The following is a 20,442-nucleotide window of genomic DNA, read 5'->3' as shown; positions in this document are numbered from 1 at the left end:
TTGGATCTTAAGCAGTAACTCGACTGCCAAACAAGACGTGCTGGTGAGACTCGTCAGCATGTTCCACAGCAGTACGGGCTCCATTCCCACAGACCAAAAGAGAAGTGTAGCGAGGCGGTGGGATACCCCACCGCCCCGCTGAGGGACAAGCCTCCCCTAGCACCAATGTGGGCGGAGCCAATGGATCCCGTGCCTGCCCCTCAGATGTCACAGCACAGGACAAGAAGTAGAAAAGCCCTGCTGCAAAGCTCAGTTGAAAGCCAGCCGCTGCAGAGGCCAGATGCCTGTGGCCTAGCTCTGGGTTGGGGGACGCCAGCAGGCCGCGGCCGACCTATAACTGGTTGGGCCAGCCCCACCTACCCTTTGCCAGCTACCCTGAGTAGGAGCCGCGCCTACTCCTCACCAGCTACCCCGAGGAGCAGCTGAGCCTACCCTTCACTAGTTAGCCTGAGGAACCAATGGTGCTGGGAACCGCTGAGGACGCCGGCCAAACCTAGATACCTTACAAGGGGGAGTCTGGAAGTAGCCTGGGGGCAGTCGACCCTGGCCTGGCCGCAGCAGGGCCAGAACCAATGTCAGTGTGTTGTGGTCAGGATCCCCACTGACATAGCAGCGAGTCTTCTGCCGCTGCTAGGGCTCAGGGCTGGGACGCAGTGGAGCGGGTGGGCCTGTGTCCCCCCTGCCACCCCACTCATGAGTGGCAGTCTCCCCCTCGCACCAGACACTCAGAAGCTTGAGCCCCTGACTATGTGTTTGCTGCCCCGCCCTGACCTAGGGCCAGGGCTCATATTGAACCATTTGCTCAGCCCCTGCTTAAGGGCCTGAGTTCTTGACTGCTTGTTTACTGGCCCGCCCTGACCCAGGGCTTGGGCCCAGCACGAACTAGTGCGAGGCGGTGGGAAACCCCACAGCCCTGGGGGAGGGATGAGCCTCGGCCGAGCCCTTCTACAGGAAGACAAAGTGCACTCTGCACAGAAACCGTTGAAAGATGGCGCCAAAGGTGGACGAAAACACAGGGATTGCTGGGATGCGAAGCGATGCATCACAGGGTGTTGGGACAGGATTGAGAATGCCCCGCCCCCCACACCCACTTCCCACAAGCCACGTGCCAGAATGGGAAGAGGTGCTCTGTGGGATAGCTGCCCATAATGTACCACTCCAAATGCCGCTTCAAATGCCACGAATGTGGCCATGCCAGTGCGCTTGCAGCTGTCAGTGTGGACAGACGAGCACTCTCCCTGGTGCGCTCTCCGAAGGCTGGTTTAACCCAAAGTGCTCTACATCTGCAAGTGTAGCCATGGCCTAGATGACCTCTCGAGGTCCCTTCCAGTCCTATGATTAATGCTTAATGGGAAAAAATGACAAAAGGAGTAAGAGGAGAGGGAGAGATCAATCAACCAATCAATCAATGACAAGTAAAGAGAAGGAAGAGACAAGGGGAGATACTGGAAATTTTGGGGTGGGGTTGTTTTGTTTTTAAATTAATCCTTAACTCTCCTTGCTAAAAATTATCTGGCACGCATCACTGAAGAAGTATCTGAGTGTTTGCAAGGCATAAAGCAAGACATTCAAGACCAAAGGAAAAAAGTCCCCTGCTGTTAGTAGTTTTACCAGTCAGCTTGGAAATTAGGACTTGATTAGCTGAGAAGATGTGTGCAAAGAGATAGGTCTTGCAGCTCTGTCTAAAAAGTAGCTCCAGCTACAAACTGCATAAGAAATAAAATTCAGGATTGGATTAAGATTCCATACTCCAGAAAAATTCTGGCATCTGGACATATGGAAAGGGGGGAGAGAAATTTTTTTCCAGAACCATCTTTACTCAGAATTAAGCTGTTTTAAATAAAGAAGAGATAAAAGGAACTGTAACATCAATATCACTGCATTTTTAAACATGTAGCCAGGCTGAACGTCAGCGTTGGATAAAGCCATTCTTAAATGGAACCCTATGCAGCCCTTCATGAGTAGCTCCATCAATTTCTTTAGAATTTTACATTAATTTTTATTATTTTTACATTTCTAGCCTTTGTGGTTGTAACAAGAGCAAAAAACCATCATCCTGAATCTGAAGACAGAAACAGGAGCTCTAAGAAAGGGATGTACTGCACCCATTCTTAATGGAATGATAATGCTAGTGACTAATGGTGACAATGTAACTGTTACCATCGTTAACTACTGTATATACTTGTTCATAAGCCAATTTTTTTTAGTAAAAAATGGAAGCACCAGAGAAGGGGGTTGGCTTATGAATGGGTATAGAGAGGGAGAGGTGGGATACAGCCCCTCCCCGCAACAGAGGGAGCAAGGAGAGGCAGCACAGCCAGCAGAGACAGAAGGGAAGAAGCGAGGCCAGAGTCTCTTCGCTTCTGGCCACGCTGCTCTCCCCCCAGCCTCTGAAGCAGCTGCAGCTCTGGGGCTGGCAGGCTGCAGCCGTGCTGCTCAGCCCCACCACCCAGAGCAGGCTGCAGCCACCCAGCACGGCCCGGCCCGCCGGAGCAGCTCCAGCCAGGTCAGAGACATCCTCCCCTGGCCCTCCCCAGAAAAGGTGGAAAGGGATGGGATGGGGAGAGTTTGGGGGTCCCGGGCTAGGGGTGGGGTCATGTGGGGGATGGTCACAGAGGTTATTCCCCTGACTACCAGCTTCTCCCCCCAAAAAATGTCCCTATCAGTTGCTGTCCCGGTCTGTCAGGGTAAGCAGCTGGCATGCCGAGACACTTTGTTTACTTAGGTTTACCTCCATGCCTGCGGACACTCGAGGTAAACAAACCATCCTGGCCAACCAACAGCTTATCCTGATGGCCCAGGAGCCAAAGTTTACTGACCCCTGAATTATAGGGTTGGCTTATGAACGGTTTATAAAAATTTATAAGAAGAGCTGGAAGGCTAATGTCACTAGACAGAAGACACAAAAAGGCAAAGAGAGGAAGCAGACAAAGATCACTCTTGCCTGCTTGCCTCAGGAACTGAGGGCTCCTTAAGACTGTAGGTGTAAGGCTGAACAGTGTACAAGGGTGGTGGGAACCAGCACTGTAAATAAATGGCACTGGGTGTTTTACCAGCATAAAGGTCTCTGAGATATTTGTGGACTTGAGAAGGGACAGGAGGGACCAGGGCCCTGAGAGAGACGGTTAGAACAGAGAAACCAGGGATGCAAGAGAAAACGCATGCTTTTGAAATAAACACCACAATTCTATACTCCACCTTGTACTCCTGACAGAATTCTGGGTCCCTGCGAGGGTGCAGAATTCATATCATCTGCATATTTCTATGCCACCCGCAGAGAAAAATGCAAAAGAAACCTGCGGGGGGGACATGCACTTCTTCCCTGACAGCCCTGGCAGCGTGTCTGTTCCAGCATGCCTGGAGCAGCCTCAGAGACACAAATCACTGCAGCGGGAAGAGGGCTAGGTGTGCATGCCTGCCAGAGAGATGCTGATAATCATCAGGGGGCCAACAAGTGAGAGAGACTCTGTCCCTCTCGATTGCTACTCCGGCTCTCAGGACATGGAGGGGGCAGGGGGAGGTCTTTTTATTATGCACAAGGAAGGCTCTGTCCCCGAGGCAGAAATGTAGCAGCCTGCCTGCCTAATAACATGTCTGTAACTTCCTGAGAATCAAAAAAAAAAATTAAATATTAGTATCATGTTACTGAAAATTTGTTTTCAAATTAAAGAAAATAGCTTTTGTAAAAAAACCCAAAATCATATTTTGTTAATGTAGCTGTAGATGGTTAATTTATTTCATTCCCTGAGGCAGAAATGTAGCAGCCTGCCTGCATAGTAACATTGTTAATGTTCCTATGGTTAGTTAGCTGTTCCCATTCTCAATCAATTCCCCCAGGAGCATAAAATCTGTAAAAATTTTAAGGCCCCTATATTGCCAAAGTGATGTAAAGCCTTATAAATGATAGTAAGGAAATAGCTAGGAAGATCTATGTGCTTGGCACAGGTAAAAAAGTGAGAAAAGTGGCACAATGGGGTTAGATTACAATTTAGGATTTATTTTACTTACTCATTTAAAAAAATTTAAAAAAAAAGACTTTGTGGGTAAATAAAACATTTCCCAAAGTACCCAGCCAGGTCCAGGACAATGATTAGCAAAATTGTACGACTTTCATGTGTGAAAGTCTGAGGAGTTTAAAATGATGTTCTACTTTTTTTTTTTTGCACCATTTAGTGTTCTGTAATAAAATTTAAATGAAAATCCAGGATTATAATTGGAATGCAGGGTATTAGTTACCAAGTGACTTTATTTCTGTATTGTAGTTTAAATACATTACCAAAACAACTGAAACTGATATGATTATATTGCATTATTTTGACAAACAAAATTCACAGAATTTTTATTTTGAGGCACAGAACCCCCCTAGGAGTAACCTTAGGAGGAACATGCATTTCCTTAAAGGGTGGGGTTTTCTCCAAGAAATAAAGGTGAGCCTTAATGAATTTGTCATGCAACAGAAAATTGGCAAAAGTAAAAGTGGAACTATACATCTACAGAAACTGATATTGTACCTCAGCAGTACCTAACCTTTACCCCTCAGCCTATCTCACCTACCTTCATGATTTCCTCTGCTTCTCCCTCAAAAGTGATTGTGTACATGGACAACAGGAGGTTCTCTGTTATTACCACCAAAACATCCCTCTTCTCCATGATCAGGAGCTTTTGGATTGGACTGTCTGTGCTCAATGCATGGCTTGTCTTTCCTTTTTCATTCACGTAATGCACAGACCCTGCAGTAAACACAAGCCAGTTAGAGACCTGTTCCAAGAGACCTGTAAACCACAAAAATGAATGATCAATAATGTTAATGGTCTGACAACCCCACAAATATAAGTTATTCAGAGGCAAGACTACACAGAAAAATCTTGGTTAAGGTTAATCTTGGTTGCTTAATCTTGGTTAAGGTTATTCTGTTCTACTTTAATAACAACATATTCCTCAAATGCTGAAAAGCTAGCAAATACACAGTTAAGGTCAACAACCACATTTTTATTTCTCTTCTTATACACTGTTGGAGTTAAAATAGTATAGTAGTTTATACAAGAAGGACACGTGTAAAAAGTTATTCTCTTTTCTTCAAAGAAATCCAGAACTAAAAGCGTATCTTAAAAGGAGGGCATCTACCTTTAAACATGTTTGTCCTTCTTGTCTGTATGGTCCTACTTAAGAGATGCATGATAGTTTCTGAAACCTTGGATGTTAGCAATGTGTTGTGAAAAGACAACAGTAAAAAGGTAAATGTTTTATATTGATGTAGTTAGAGAAAAAGTTTGGTTTTTTACCATACCTGTGTATTTATAGGAGGACAATGTTATTAAATTAGAACAGAGCAATCTAACTTACATTAAAAAAGTTTTTTCCAATGTGACTTTCCTCAGTTTTTAAAGAAACAATATAAATTGAAAATGAAAAATGAAAAGCAAATACAGTGCCTTACAAAAAATACTGACAGCAAAAAACACAGCAGCTGCAGCAAACATTCAACCATGGAGAAATGTCAACCTTAGATTAAATGAGGCCCTGACAATTTGTTTAATCTGCTGTCATGTGTGAAACTCATATGACATTACCTAGAAAAGAAAGTTCCCATTAGTTAATGCAGCGCTTTCAGAATGGCAGTGCTGAAGTTAATACTGAAATATTAAATGACACACTGGAATATGACAAATCTGCTCCATGTATAGACACAGACCACTGCCTAGCAAACACTATCATATCATTAATGTAGCACTTTCATATTGGGGCAGATCAAGTCAATAATTAAATTAAAAAAATTTCCCCAAAAATTCTAAAACAGAAAACAATAAAAGTGTTTTTTGTGTAAACTACTGATATAACATAAGTTTAGTGTGGAATCTCCATGTGTGCTCTTTGCAAAGGGGTTCTTAAAAAAACATAAGACAGTAGAGACCCAATTACAAAAGCCATCTGTTTTTATTTCCACTTTGTTTCGTTTTTAAATACACTATATCCTCCACATTCCAATTGCACAGAAAATTAAAAGCCCTGCTACACTCTTAGTTTTATTCCAGAAAAAAACTGAAACAAACAAACACTTAGTAGATATTCTCTTTCTTCTCTCTTGTTAAATACCGTTCTTTAATGCAACCTTTATTATGGCTTCACTACAACCCCGCCATAATATTTTTTATTTATCTATATGGAAGTACAGAAAGAACTGACAGGGATTTGTAGGGGAACTTAATGCATGACAGTCTCTGTTAGCCAGAGTTAGGCTAGCTGTAGCCCTAATAACGCGAGATTTGTAGAAGCGAGGATTGTGTGAGGAGAGCAGAAAAGAACTGTGTGAGAAGTTGTTTTGACCTTGTGTAGATTATGTGTAGATTGACTGGCGTCTCTCAGAAAAGAGAAAAACAAGATATCAGGCTGACCTGTGTATAAACAAAATGCAGCTGTTGCTTATTGTTGTCTGTAACAAAAGTATAAAATGCTTGTTGTAATTGTTTACCTATTGAGAGACCTGTCTAGGAAGGGGAGACCCTATGTCCTAGTGCACTCTCTCCCTGTTGTAGCTGCTAAACAGAATAAAGTATCTGACCCTGCTGCACCCAACCAAAAAAGCGAGAACTGAGTTTTTCTCCGATATCTACCACTTTCCACAGGAGGATCTCAACGCATTTTACAAGCAGCAAGCTTCACAATACCCCTGCGAGAAGGCATATATAGGGAACATTGCAACTACCTCTAGTGTTCAACATGGCAGCTGTCAGTGCACAGCAACACTAGATAACAGTTCAGGAACAGAGTCTAAAATGAGTTCCATGTAGGCAGACCCCTGCACATAAAGTCCCACTAACCTAAACGGAATATATTTGCACAGAGCTCATTCAGGTTCACGGCTTTAGCCACGAAATGAAGAATACCATATAAAATTCAAATCGCAAGGGGAATTTAGTTAGGCAGCATGTAATTATCCCAGTTGTAATTTGGCCAGGATACTGGGTTAGTGATGTTATTCTTTTGAAAGTTCCATAGGATCTTTAATGTCAATAAATGGTCAGTTTTTAGATCTCATCTTGAATTGTGTACTTAAGTTAGTCTGTTGCACTTGGCTACTGCAACACAAAGCACCAACTTTCATATGCTTAAGGTCACCCGCTGTTTCAAAGGTCCTCTCCAGTAGCAAGAGAAAGGGTTAGTTAAGCTTTTTAATTGAATTTTAAGAAAGCTTTTCACTATAGCGTCACACAAAAACACTATTCTAAAAAAAGTTATCAAGTGCTCAGCTAATTGAGTGGATAAAGGAACTGGGTTAGACTCTAAAGACAAAGGGTAGCAGAGAGAGGATACTGTTCGGGGGGAGGTATATTAGGATGAATACTGTTCTCTTCTCTATTAAAGGCCTGGAAGAGACAAAAAAGTAAAATAAATTAATGATGTCTTCAAACAATACACAACAAGGGTGCATTCAGTACAGCTCAGGATACCTTGAGCAGACTACAGTATGGATATAAAACATTTTGGAAATCTCATGTCAGACATCTACATTAGTGCACCAGTCACCTGTAGCATACAGTCATGACAACAATTCTGTGTAAAACATCATTATGAAAGAGAGAGTTGTTGGTAAATTTCAAGCGTTAAAATATCTTTGCTTTAGACAAACTCTCTCATATAAGGTCTAATAACTGAATTTTGTATATTGTTTTACCATGGTGATGAGAGCTTTAGAAATGTTTGTAATACATCTATTCCAGGCAAGTAAAAAAAGCACAAAAATAACATTTCAAATGTTGTTAATTTGTCATTTATTTTAATTACAAAAGGCACTCCATAGTCTACACTAACATCTGACTGCATTTTTTTTTAAATAGAGCCATAATGGATTAATGAATGCAAAAAAGCATCAAAAAAGGGAGGGTTACTCACCTTATGCAGTAACTGAGGTTCTTCAAGATGTATGTCCCTGTGGATGCTCCACTTCAACAGTGTCAGGACATACTGACACCTGATCAGAGATTTTTGGTAATAGTGCCTGGTCAGGGCACACGTGCACAGTAGCTGTCTTGCAGTGCCAGTGGCACCTCATCTAGCATGCACACAACTGAACCCCGTCAGTTCTTTCTCTACCATGGAGTCTTTAATATGAACTCCAAAGTAGAGGGGAAGAGGGTGGGTAGTGGAGCACCTACAGGGACACACATCTCGAAGAACCTCAGATACTGTACAAGAGGTGCTTGTACAGAATAGGTCCAAGTGTGGGAACTCCCACATGTGGAATGTGTGTTGTGTGATGATGTTGTTCAGTTCCCACTTGTGTTCTTGGGAAAACTGTCTGCTTAATGTATCCACCATCATGTTCTATTGACCTGGGAGGTATGATGCTGTAATAGTGATGTTGTGCTTTATGCACCAGTTCCATAGTTTTATGGCTTCTGTGCATAGGGAATGAGATCGTGCTCCACCCTGTCCGTTTATGTAGAACATATATGCTATGTTGTCCATCATGATTCTTATTGTTTTGTTCCTTATTATTGGGAGGAAATGGATACATGCGTTGCAAACCACACGTAATTCGAGCAGGTTGATGTGTAAATGTGTTTCTGTGGGCAACCACTTCCCTCAGATTGTATGTTAGGTCATGGAAGCACTCCAGCTGATCAGTGAGACATCTGTTGTGATCAGTATGGATGGTGGATCTTGCTGAAATGGGATCCCTGAGCAAATGTTTCTTGGACTTGTCAACCATTTTAAGAAGTGTTGGACTTTTGATATTAGTGTTAAGCTTTTGTTCAGGCTGTGCTCTCATGGTCTGTATACCGAGCTCAGCCATCCCTGCAGGCAGCATATATGTAGTCAAGCATGTCTTACTACAAAGGTAGTGGTTGCCATATGTCCCAATACTTGTAGGCCAGCCCGGTACATGCTGATACCCATGGCCTGTTTGTGACCACTGATATGAGTGTGGTCAGTGCTGAGAATCTGGTCATTGGTAGTGATGCTTTGGCCTCTATTGAGTCCAGATATGCTCCGATGAAGTCCAATTGTTGTACTGGGGTTAGAGTAGATTTCTGCTAGTTTATTTGTAACCCTGGGGTGTGAAAGAGGGAGATAGTGCAGGTATTTGTGAGCCAAGGATGTATGTCCCTGGTAAGCTGTTCTCTTGATCTTGCGGAACACTGCTGGTTTGATGCCTGATGATGAGGACTGATCTGATGAAAAGACTTCCTCTTCAAGGTCATCCACATCTTCACTTGAAAATGGTGGAGAAGTGGGGAATTCCAGCTGGTCCAGTGCTGTTGGTACTCGCGAGCCGTCAGTGCCGAACAGCAGAGATATGGGGGTAGACACTACTTCCATGTCTACTTTACGTGTAAGAGGATGTGGTGCTGCTGTTTTTGATGTTGTGCCTTTCTGTGCTGATACATTAGGTGGTAGCTTGACCAGTGTTGTTCAGTTGTATGTGGCCCTAGTCAGTGCCAGTGGTACCATTCTTGAATTCTCTGTTGACGGTTCCAATGAAGTTGGTGTGGACAGAGGGGGCATCGCCAATGGCAAAGGTTGTGGTACTGTGTCCTTCAAGGGAATAGTTGGTGCCGTGGAGGAGGAGGCTGGTTTGTGCCTACCACTTGACTCCTTTCCCCTGCTGGCAGAAGTCCCAGTACAGAGGGTGCCAGAACTGCCTGGTGCCTCAAAGAGCCTCACACTGCCTGAGGTTGGCACCGAGAATAGAGATCTCACCAGAGACCTTTTTTTTTTTAAAACAGTTCTCTGTTTGGGGAGGACATGGTCATTTTCTCAGTTTTGTGGAGGAAAGGGTATGAGCCTGTCCACAGAGGATGTGCCCTTAGAGTCCCTTGTTGAGGGTTATCTGGGGTCTAGGCATAAGAAACTCATTTTAAATGGAGAAATTCAAGTCGGAGATCTCCGTCTCTCCTCACTCAAGTTTTGCAAATGCTGCCATGAGTGAACTTTTGTGATATGTGCGACTCACCTAAGCAGTGAATGCATAGTGAGTGCCCATCCGAAATAGGTATTGATTCCTTGTACGAAGTGCATCTTTAAAAACCTGAGGAGCCAGGCATATTTTTAACAGCCCTCGTAGCGCTAACTTGGGATGGGCAGAGGAATGAATTGTCTAACTAAGCCTAACTGAAACTTAACACTAAGTGAACCAACTAATTACAATAAACTGAGGCTTACCTAAACAATCTAATGTTATCTACTTCTTTTCTAGGTTTTCTTCAACATCACTACAGAGCTCCATCTCAGGCTGATGATGATTGAGAAGGAAATGAAGCAGTTGGGTCATGTGCGTGCTACATGAGGCACCAATGGTGCTGTGAGACAGCTATTGCGCACACGCGCCCCGACCAGGCACTGCTACTGAAGATCTCTGATCAACAACGCAGGGACACACCAACACCTGAAGTGGAGCACCCACAGGGACAGCACTCAAAGAAGAAACATTTCTCTTAAAGGATATGTCTACACTGAAAGTGTGGGATGTAATTGCAGCTGGTATAGACATACCTAAACCTAGTTTTAATCTAGCTATTTTGGGTACCAAAGCAATGAAGCTGTGGCTAGATTAAAGCTAGAGTAAGTATGTCTACTCAAGATGCAGTCACACCCCATGATTACAGCATAAATATACCCAAAATGGCCAAATTATTTTAATTTCTTCTCTTTTGAAAAGATAGCTCTTGGTCTGAGAAGCTGTCTGTTGTCAGCCTAGATAGGATTTAAAGCTAGACTTCAGCAATTATCAAAACATTAACTTATAATGGAAACAATAAGAGACCACTACCTAGAATGGCACATGTATATTCCTGAAACAAACTATTTAAATGAGTTGGGCAAGCAGAATTTGTCCCCTAATTTGGAGCTTAGATGACATACCAAAGAAACAAAGGGAAAATGTGAGAAAACACACACATACACTTGCACAATGAGGAGTTTGTCACCAGGTGGAGCTGTGCATCATTGTAATGGTTGCTCTAAAGACAATTCTCAGTGTAAAGCTAAATTCCCCTGCAAATGGAATTTAAAACATATCACTGTTCAAAGATGTTTCTTCTCCACTAAAAGGATGTCATAATTTTGATCTATTAAGGAACTGCTGTCAGTGTCATTTACTGTTTCACTTTCTTAGAATTCACTGTGGTGCTGCCTATTCAAATAATAAATAATTAATAAAACAGACATCGAGAGAGCTCAAAAACACTTTACAAAGGAGTTCAGTATCATTAGCCCCATTTTACAGCTAGTGAAACCGAGGCACAGAGAGGGAAGTTAGTTGCCCAAGGTCACCCAGCAAAGCAGTATCAGATATTGAACTCAGGACTCCAGAATCCCTATCCACTAGGTCATACTGCCTCCCCGGTATTGCTAATCAATGCTATCCTCAAGTAATCCATCTAAGTGAATTAAATAACGCCATATTATATCAACAAATCCAATTACATGATGGTCAAAATGCCTGAGCCCTGTCTCCAGTATAGTTTCCACCATTGCTACCACCACTTGTGGTGAACCAGTGTTGAATTAGGAGCCCCATTTTTGCCAGTGTAGATGCAGCCTTGCAGACAGAACCATGACTCTATTGGGAGATTAGCATAAATTAACTAGATCCCCAGAGTTGTCAGTTAATCTGCTTTTGGAGGGCAGCACTCATATTAACTGGTCACCAGCCTTCAAAACACTCTTCAACTGTATATGGAGGATCTGTTCTGGTCCTGGGCCAGTAGGCAGGAGATTTAGAGAGAGGCGAGCAATTGGGCTAGAGAAAGAAAAAGATGAGGAAAAAAAATCCACTGGAAGTGAAAATAGAGAAGAAAGATGTCAAAGCAAAGATTTGGGGGGAGGGGATGGGGGAGATCACATGAAGCAAATTAGTCTAAGGGAAAATACAGACAGTAAAAAAAGACTGAACAGATGCATCATGCTATAGAAGGAAAAGTGAAAAAAAGAAAAAAGGGAGATATTAAGATTTATAATTTTTATAGAAAATATGCTTTAGACTTCATTTAGCATTGGTTCTAGCAACAACACAAAATATTAATTATTTTCTATCTTTGGAAAGGAAGGCGACAAATAGCTTCTCTCTAGCTCTGACCTCTTTTGGATGGTACAGATTACCCACATTTTCTTTCTGCGAAGAAAAACAGGCATATGCCAGGCTGTGATTAATCAACTCCACTCAAAAGGGGTAGAGTATATTCCTTCAATGGAATAACCACTGAGTTTACAGCAGTGCTTGAGGCTACCAGCTCTATTCTAACAGGAAAATCCCTCAAGCAAAATAGGAAAATAACTTTCGATACCTTTTTCTGACATTACTAGGAATCAGCTATTTCCACTTCTGAAGTCATCACAGCCACTACCCTTCCAAACATTTATCCTGCTCCCAAAACTTCCAATCCCAACAGGACTGGTCCGGAAGAAGGATGTTGTACAGAGAACTCACTCTGAAGATGTTAGGATTTTCATGACTTTATACACTTCATCTTACTAGGTGTTTTATTTCTCCCCTAAGAATAATCTGTGCAACAGCACAAGTGAAAACAAGACCACCTTACACTGAAGAGTTTTGAAAACATTAAAGAGACTACATGTCCCAACAGACTGCGGGGTTTGTTTTGGGGGAGTTATGTTTTTCTTACCATCAGTCACACTGATGAAAAAGGACAACCCCTCCTGGGGTCCCACTTTCAGAGGCACTCCGATTCCAGCTTTTCTCCAGTTAAACATATCCAGGGCTTTTTCATCACCACTCACCGCTGCTTTGGCTAGCTGTACCAGGTCCCTGCAGGCAACCAAAAGGCATTTCATTTCTAGCTCCCAATTTGGCACAGAACTTTTTAAATCGAGAAAAAAAATGGATGGGGATTCCCACTACCAAAATGTGGCAACTATTCATGATGGAGATATCTTTCACACTCAGCTCAGCAGAGAGATTGGAATCCTCAAATGTATTCAATCTCTATCATGACTTAGTATTATTTCCTGCTTATAGAAGGATATTCAGGGGGTTCCCAGTATACATCTCCCCCTTTTCCGTTGTTTTGCATAACATCACTCATCAATAGGAGAATGTGTTCCGATGCACGTCGGTCCCGCATAGCCGTAGTTTGCACTACTGTGCTATAAGTTGCAAATGACAGATATGCGGATCGGGAGCAACCTGAATCGGAACACGTTTCCCTATTGATGAGCAACATATGCAACAGATATGCATAGCCAAGGGTGGGCTGCGGCCCACTCACTTAAAATCCAGCCCCCTCCCCCCTCATCCCAGCTCTGCTCCCACCACAGAGCTTGCCCCACATTGCCCGCCTGGCACTCCAGCCGGAGAGCATGGTAGGAGCGCGGAGGCTTGCAAAGCTCTGGAGCTCCAACCATGGAGTGGGGTCAGGGGCTTGCCTTGCTCAACTTACTTTGCCCTCCTGACAGGGAGTGGGGTCAGAGCACAGGGGCTTCCAAGACCCCGACCCCAATTCCTTTGCCAGAGCAGGGCAAGCCCCTGCGCCCCAACCCTGCTCCCCAGCAGGAGTGCCAGGTGAGAAAAGCGGGGCAAGCCCTGAATACCGGGGGAGCAGGTGGGGTTGCGCACATTTTTACAGGGCTCATTTTCCGGGAGCCCCTGGCCAGAGTGTTTATTCCCCCCACCACTGCAAGGCCAGCTGGAGGAGAGGGAGAGGCTGCCAGATCGCTCCTACCCCTCCACTCCCCTGTCATTGCATGCCCACCCAAGTGTCCCCTCCTGTCTATGCCACTGGTGCACATGCAGGTCCACAATACAAGTCATGTCGGTATATATCACCCTTTTCAAGAACACAACCCTAACCTACACCGGGGACCCACTGTACATTTAAAATCATTGTATTTAATATAAATCACATCTGTTAACATGATCACAGGCAGTCGTGCTGCCAGACCTCTGAAATATCAACATTATTGTTTGCTGGAGTTATGAGAGCTAGCAGCAAAGGGGAAGAGAAGAAGGGGACCTGGATCCATGCAGAGGAAAGGGAATCAGCAGCAGGAGTTGGAAGAAGGACCTGGAACCAAACGAAAGGCAGAGATAGCAATGGGAAAAAGACCTTAGAAGAGTGCTGATTGGTGGGGGGCGGAGAAAGTGGGAGAGGGAGAAGAGAGTGATAGTTGGAATAAAAGAAAAGGAGAAAAGCCTGGAACCATACATGTGCCTGGAACCATACATGTATAAGGAAGCTGGCAGGGGAATGGGTTCAAGAGAGTGTCTGAATCTGGGGAGGAGGAAGATCTGGGACCAAAGGATGAGAAGTCACCAGGGAAGGGTGTTGGAAACAAGCCAGAAGGTGTGTGCAGTGGGATGGCAGTCAGGGGAGAAACTAGGGACTAGGCAGAAGAAGGGTGGTCTGAGAGCTAGGTTGGGAGATAGGAGGATCTGGTTGCAGGAGAGAGAGTAAGGAGCACTCATGGTGAGGTGATATAGGAAGCAGCAGGTAATTGTGCTTTGCACCTAAGGCAGATAAGCACTAGTGATAGCTGGAGCAGTTAGGAGGAGCCACTATAAGCTGTGTGTGTTTGGATTTCCATGGGAACTCTGTGCAACAAACCTAATAATAAGAAATCCCCAGCCCTAAAGAGAGAAACAGTCTAGAAGAGTTCCAACTGGGGCATTTTCACTTACTCGCCAGGAGATGGAGGCCGAAAGATACAGTGAGAAAGATACTTTCCATACTCATGTTTCAATAAAGGGGGGCCCTGCACTCGACCCCGCTGGTCCAGTCTCCATAGAACCATGATTCCAAGCTGGAAGAATTGAAAAAAGAGATAGACCTGCCTCACAAACCGATAATAATAGGAGACGAACTACTCAATGGACATTAAATAATCACTTCAGGCAATATATTTTTTCTGATAACATGGTATTTTTCTCTTATATAGTACCTTTCATCTTTATTTTTTAATATGTAGGTAAGATTATCCCTCTTTCACAGGTGGCAAAGACTTCAAGTGACTTTTTAAATAATGGCATTTCATTATTTATTTAAAATGACACTGTCTGGAAAAGTGCCTAAATTACTTCCAATCTTAATGAAAAGGACATTGCTAAAGCTGGCAGGCCTAAAATTGGACCAACCTTGTTTTGTTCTGCACATATGCACCAAGACACATGCACTTGCACTATTCATCATACTCTGTACCCCTTTTTTCTTCCTTGTGAGCAGTTAGGTTACTCAGACTAACAAGAATCCAGCTCTAGAACTCTTGTTAGTTTCAATCCACTGCCTATTTTCAAGGCCAAGCAGGCAAGCAAAGCAAAAGCACACATGATCAGAGAAACACAGAATCATTATTTATGGATTTCCCAGCACAGAAGAGAGAACATTAGAAATGCTGCAACACTTGATACACTCAGATTTTTTTTTTTTAAGTGAGGACTGATTCTTTTTTAGGATCAGAAAGAAATTTTAAAATGACATTCTTAGAAGTTGAGAGAACCGTAAGAGAAGTTAAAGAAGAAAAACACTCATTAGGTCATTAGTTATGTAGTTCATGTAATAGGAGTCAATGCAAAATTGTTCCTCAGAGCCCATTTTCTAGCATTTCATCCAGTCTAGTTTTAAGTGTCTCAACCAATGGGCCTTCATTCTTTCTCTTGAGAGATTGTTCCACCGTCTAATTGAGCTCACTGTCAAGAAGCTTTTTTTTTTTGATATTCAGCCTAAACTTTCCCTTTAATTCCCATTATACCTGCTTGCTCCACCCAAAACCATATTACACTCTTCTTGGGATTTTTCACCTTGCCAAATATTTGAAGATTGCTAGCATGTTTTATTATGAGAAGTTATAAGCTTGTGAAGCTTGAAATCTCCCATTCTGAAACCAGTTTCCTGCCAACATTATGTAGCCATTTGAAATACAGAGCTTTTATTTACTCTCTTCTCTCTCCAAACATACAACTGCTTCTATCTCTCCCCATTGCCCCCAGGCCATGCATATCAAATAAGTAACACCACTTATGGCTCTCCTTGCTTCTAGGAAAGACGTGTCCAAAAGTGAATTCATGTTCACAAGCACTATACATGTGTGTATGATAACAAAACAGTGATCCAATTGCGGAAGCTGCATGAACTCAGTAGCATACTGCCCACAGCACCTCTCCAGTCCCATAAATGTTTAAATCACAGGAACATCAAAATCTAATTAACTAATTTAAATCAAATGCTTACCATTGCAAGATTTAATGATGACAAAGTTGTTGGGCCCTAATTCTGACATAGCTTTCTCAAGATATGCATTTTAACAAAGCATACCCCTTTATCAGAGAAAATATATTAGTTTTGAAACAAGAGAGCCAACAATTGATAAACAAAATAAGTCTGAGTTGCTGGCTCTGTTTTGACCAAGAACACAGGCAGGCATAATGATTCAAGTACAGGTATTGTGCTGAACCTCAGACCCTGGCCTAGTTTTTGTAAATTGGCAAAGAGTTGAAATTGAGAAGAATTCTGCAGTCTGAAGCACTCCAATTTTGGATACCTATCAATTTCAACCCTCTGCTGAGTGGAAAAATGGCGCAAAGAGAGAAGCAGAGGAATCACATTCACAATTCCAAAAAGCTGACTTATGATACCAGCTTTGCAGGTGGAATTTTAAGATTTATTATTTGTATTATGGTAGTACCTGGAGTGCTCAGTTACAATTGGGGGCCCACTCTGCTAGGCAATGAACAAAAACAGAATAAAAATGTATAATTTAAACTGCAATCTCAATTCATTAAGACAAATTACAGTGAAGGGTTGTAACGATGCTTGTTCTGGTGGGACCTAACTGAGAGTAGCAATTCAGGACAAATTGCTTAAAGCAGGGCAGTTACAGCCCAAAAATGGAGTTCCTTTAAGGCAAATCAAACCAGCCAAATAGAGAGGACTTCGGTTTTACCCCCTGGCTAACCATAAGTCATACAAGCAATTCTCACTGACCAGGGGTCGGCAACCTTTCAGAAGTGGTGTGCTGAGTCTTCATTTATTCACTCTAATTCAAGGTTTCACATGCCAGTAACATGTTTTAATGTTTTTATAAGGTCTGTTTCTATAAATCTAATATATAACTAAACTATTGTTGTATGTAAAATGAATAAGGTTTTTAAAATGTTTAAGAAGCTTCATGTAAAATTAAGTTAAAATGTAGAGCCCCCTGGACCAGTGGCCAGAACCTGGGCAGTGAGAGTGCCATTGAAAAATCAGCTCGCGTGCTGCCTTCAGCACGCCTGCCATAGGTTGCCTATCCCTGCCATAGACATTCCACTTTCCCAATATCACCACCAGTGCCCCTCGTTATTGGGTTGAACGGCTATGAAAACCAATATCCCAGTGAATGAAAAAAAGGTTCTCACGATCCCAAAGGACCAGGCCCCAGACCCAGGTCAATATACAAATTAGACTTTACCCACAAATCATGCTGCTGCCAATTCTTTAGAATCTAAAAATCTAAAGGTTTAATCATAAAAGAAAAAAGATATAGATGAGAGCTAGAATTGGTTAAATGGAATCAATTACATACAGTAGCAAAGTTCTTGATTCAGGCTTGTAGCAGTGATAGAATAAACTGCAGGTTCAAATCAAATCTCTGGAGTACATCCACAGCTGGGATGGGTCATTCAGTTCTTTGTTCAGAGCTTCAGTTTGTAGCAAAGTCTCTCCAAAAGTAAGAAGCAGGATTGAAGACAAGATGGAGATGAGGCATTAGCCTTTTAGTCTCCTCCAGGTGTAAGGACACCTCTTTCATAGAATATCAGGGTTGTCATGTAGTCCAACCCCCTGCTCAAAGCAGGACCAATCCCCAGACAGATTTCTGCCCCAGATGGCCCCCCTCAAGAACTGAACTCACAACCCTGGGTTTAGCAGGCTAATACTCAAACCACTGAGCTATTCCTCCTCTTACTATGGGAAGTTACAGCAAAAATGGAATTTGGGGTCCCATGGGCAAGTCACATGTCCATGCATTACTTAGTTTTTTACAGGCGGCAGCCATTGCTATCTTGACTGTCCAGGTAGACTTCTTATGTGGATTGGAGTCTTCCAAGATCCCTTGTCAATTACTAAGGCCTAGTCAACACTACGATTTTAGGTCAAATTTAGCAGCATTACCTCGATTTAAGCCTGGACCCGTCCAAACGACAAAGCCCTTTTTTTCTCAACTTAAAGGGCTCTTTAAATAAATTTCTTTACTCCACCTCCAACAAGGGGATTAGCGCTGAAATCGGCTTTGCCGGGTCGAATTTGGGGTAGTGTGGACGCAATTTGACGATATTGGCCTCCAGGAGCTATCCCAGAGTGCTCCATTGTGACTGCTCTGGACAGCGCTCTCAACTCAGATGCACAAGCCAGGCAGACAGGAAAAGGCCTACGAACTTTTGAATTTCATTTTCTGTTTGGACAGCGTGGCAAGGTACAGGTGAGTGCAGATCTCATCAGCACAGGTAACCATGATGGAGTCCCAGGGTCACAAAAGAGCTCCAGCGTGGACTGAACAGGAGGTACGGGATCTGCTCATCCTACGGGGAGACGAATCCGTGCTAGCTGAACTCCGCTGCAGTGAATGAAATGCCAAAAGTCTCAAAGGGCATGAAGGACAGAGGCCATAACAGTGCGTGAAAATTAAGGAGCTAAGGCAAGCCTACCACAAAACCAGAGAGGCAAACAGAAGATCTGGGGCAGAGCCGCAGACATGCTGCTTCTACATTGAGCTGCATGCCATGCTAGGGGGTGCGGCCACCACTACCCTAATCCTGTGCTCTGACTCCATCAATGGAGAATCACACAACAAAGAAGCGGGTTTTGGGGATGAGGAAATGATGACGAAGAGATTGAAGATAGCTCACAGCAAGGAAGCGGAGAAACTGGTTTCCCCAATAGCCAAGATATGTTTCTCATCCTGGACCTGGAGCCAGTACCCCCGAACCAACCCAAGGCATGCTCATGGACCCTGTAGGCGGAGAAGGGACCTCTGGTGAGTGTACCTTTGTAAAATATTACACATGGTTTAAAGGCAAGCATGTTTAATGATTAATCTGCCCTGGCATTCGTGGTCAGTACAACTACTGCAAAAGTCTGTTAACATGTATGGGGATGGAGCGCAAATCCCGGTGTTTGCTAGCATTCAGACAACATCCGTTCCTTATCTCTCATAGATTCATAGATTCTAGGACTGGAAGGGACCTCGAGAGGTCATCGAGTCCAGTCCCCTGCCCTCATGGCAGGACCAAATATTGTCTAGATCATCCCTGATAGACATTTATCTAACCTACTCTTAAATATCTCTAGAGATGGAGATTCCACAACCTCCCTAGGCAATTTATTCCAGTGTTTAACCACCCTGACAGTTAGGAACTTTTTCCTCATGTCCAACCTAAACCTCCCTTGCTGCAGTTTAAGCCCAGTGCTTCTTGTTCGACCCTTAGAGACTAAGATGATCAAGTTTTCTCCCACCTCCTTATGACACCCTTTTAGATACCTGGAAACTGCTATCATGTCCCCTCTCAGTCTTCTCTTTTCCAAACTAAACAAACCCAAAACTTGTTTTAATAAAGTTATTTTTTTCTTAGACATCCACCATATTTATGGCAGTTTTATTTAGCTAATAACTTTTTTCAAAATGCTGCTTTAGTGCCTTTTTAATTGAGTTCCAATTTCCATCCAAATGCAGTTAGACACAAATCACAAGTAAAAGATTAATCATCATCTGGTAAACAAGGAATGTGTTGTTCACATTTTCTAACAAAATAGAAATGTAAGAATTAAGAATCTGAATAAATGTATTTTAAGCTACATGACTGCTCCTCAGGAGAGTGATATCATTCATGGTCACCTGGTTGAAATAGGGTGCTTTTATTAAGGGGACATTCAGAGGTGCCCATTCCTGCTCTGCCGTTTGGCTGTGGCTGAACAGAAATGTTCCCCGCTGTTAGCCACATGGTGGGGGGAGGGGTGAAATGATCATCCCAGAGAATAGCATGGCAGGGAGCGGGAGTATTTGGGTTTGTGCTGCATGTTAACCCACAAACTGCAGCCCCTCCTTTTAAACTGCAAACCCATTTTAAATGGCCAACCCAACAGCCGCTTGGAATGGGAAATGAGGGTGCTGCTATTTGAAACCATTCCCACATGTTATGAACGTTAAAGAAGCCAAAAGACTGTGGCTTACCATAGCTGCCTGCAAGCCAAATTCTGTTGCCTGGCACTGCATGAGTGATCTCTTACACCAGACCAGCAGAACCTCAATATAAGAGGCAAAATGCTACCTTGTAACGAAAGCACATGTGCTGTGTAATGTGAACAGCAAGGTTTAACAGGAAAGAGTGATCTTATTGTTCTCTAAAATGTGTACTGTACCCCAGCTGCCACAAAAGTTTCTCCATCGCAGAGGCTAGTGAAGATTAGAAGGTGAAAAAAAACACACTTCGGATGAGATGTTCTCAGAGCTACT

At 43.1% G+C, this 20,442-nt stretch overlaps 1 protein-coding gene across 4 annotated transcripts in view; it reads right to left on the bottom strand.

The window, feature by feature from the left end:
* IFT140 (intraflagellar transport 140) overlaps nt 1–20,442 on the bottom strand; it is a 244,046-nt gene that overhangs the window by 199,890 nt on the left and 23,714 nt on the right. For 3 of the 4 annotated variants that reach the window (XM_030545678.1, XM_030545680.1, XM_030545679.1), the window contains exons 4-6: nt 14,639–14,760; nt 12,627–12,769; nt 4,555–4,730 (exon numbers count right to left, since the gene is read on the bottom strand). In XM_030545678.1, the coding sequence (XP_030401538.1) occupies nt 4,555–4,730; nt 12,627–12,769; nt 14,639–14,760 (441 nt within the window). The remainder of the gene's footprint in view (nt 1–4,554; nt 4,731–12,626; nt 12,770–14,638; nt 14,761–20,442) is intronic. The other variant, XM_030545681.1, reaches the window with a different exon arrangement.

This window comes from Gopherus evgoodei, unplaced genomic scaffold, assembly GCF_007399415.2.
Source record: "Gopherus evgoodei ecotype Sinaloan lineage unplaced genomic scaffold, rGopEvg1_v1.p scaffold_38_arrow_ctg1, whole genome shotgun sequence".
Taxonomy (NCBI): domain Eukaryota; kingdom Metazoa; phylum Chordata; order Testudines; family Testudinidae; genus Gopherus; species Gopherus evgoodei.
The sequence above is the reverse complement of the archived record's forward strand: the minus strand, read 5'-3'. Positions and strand labels throughout refer to the sequence as shown.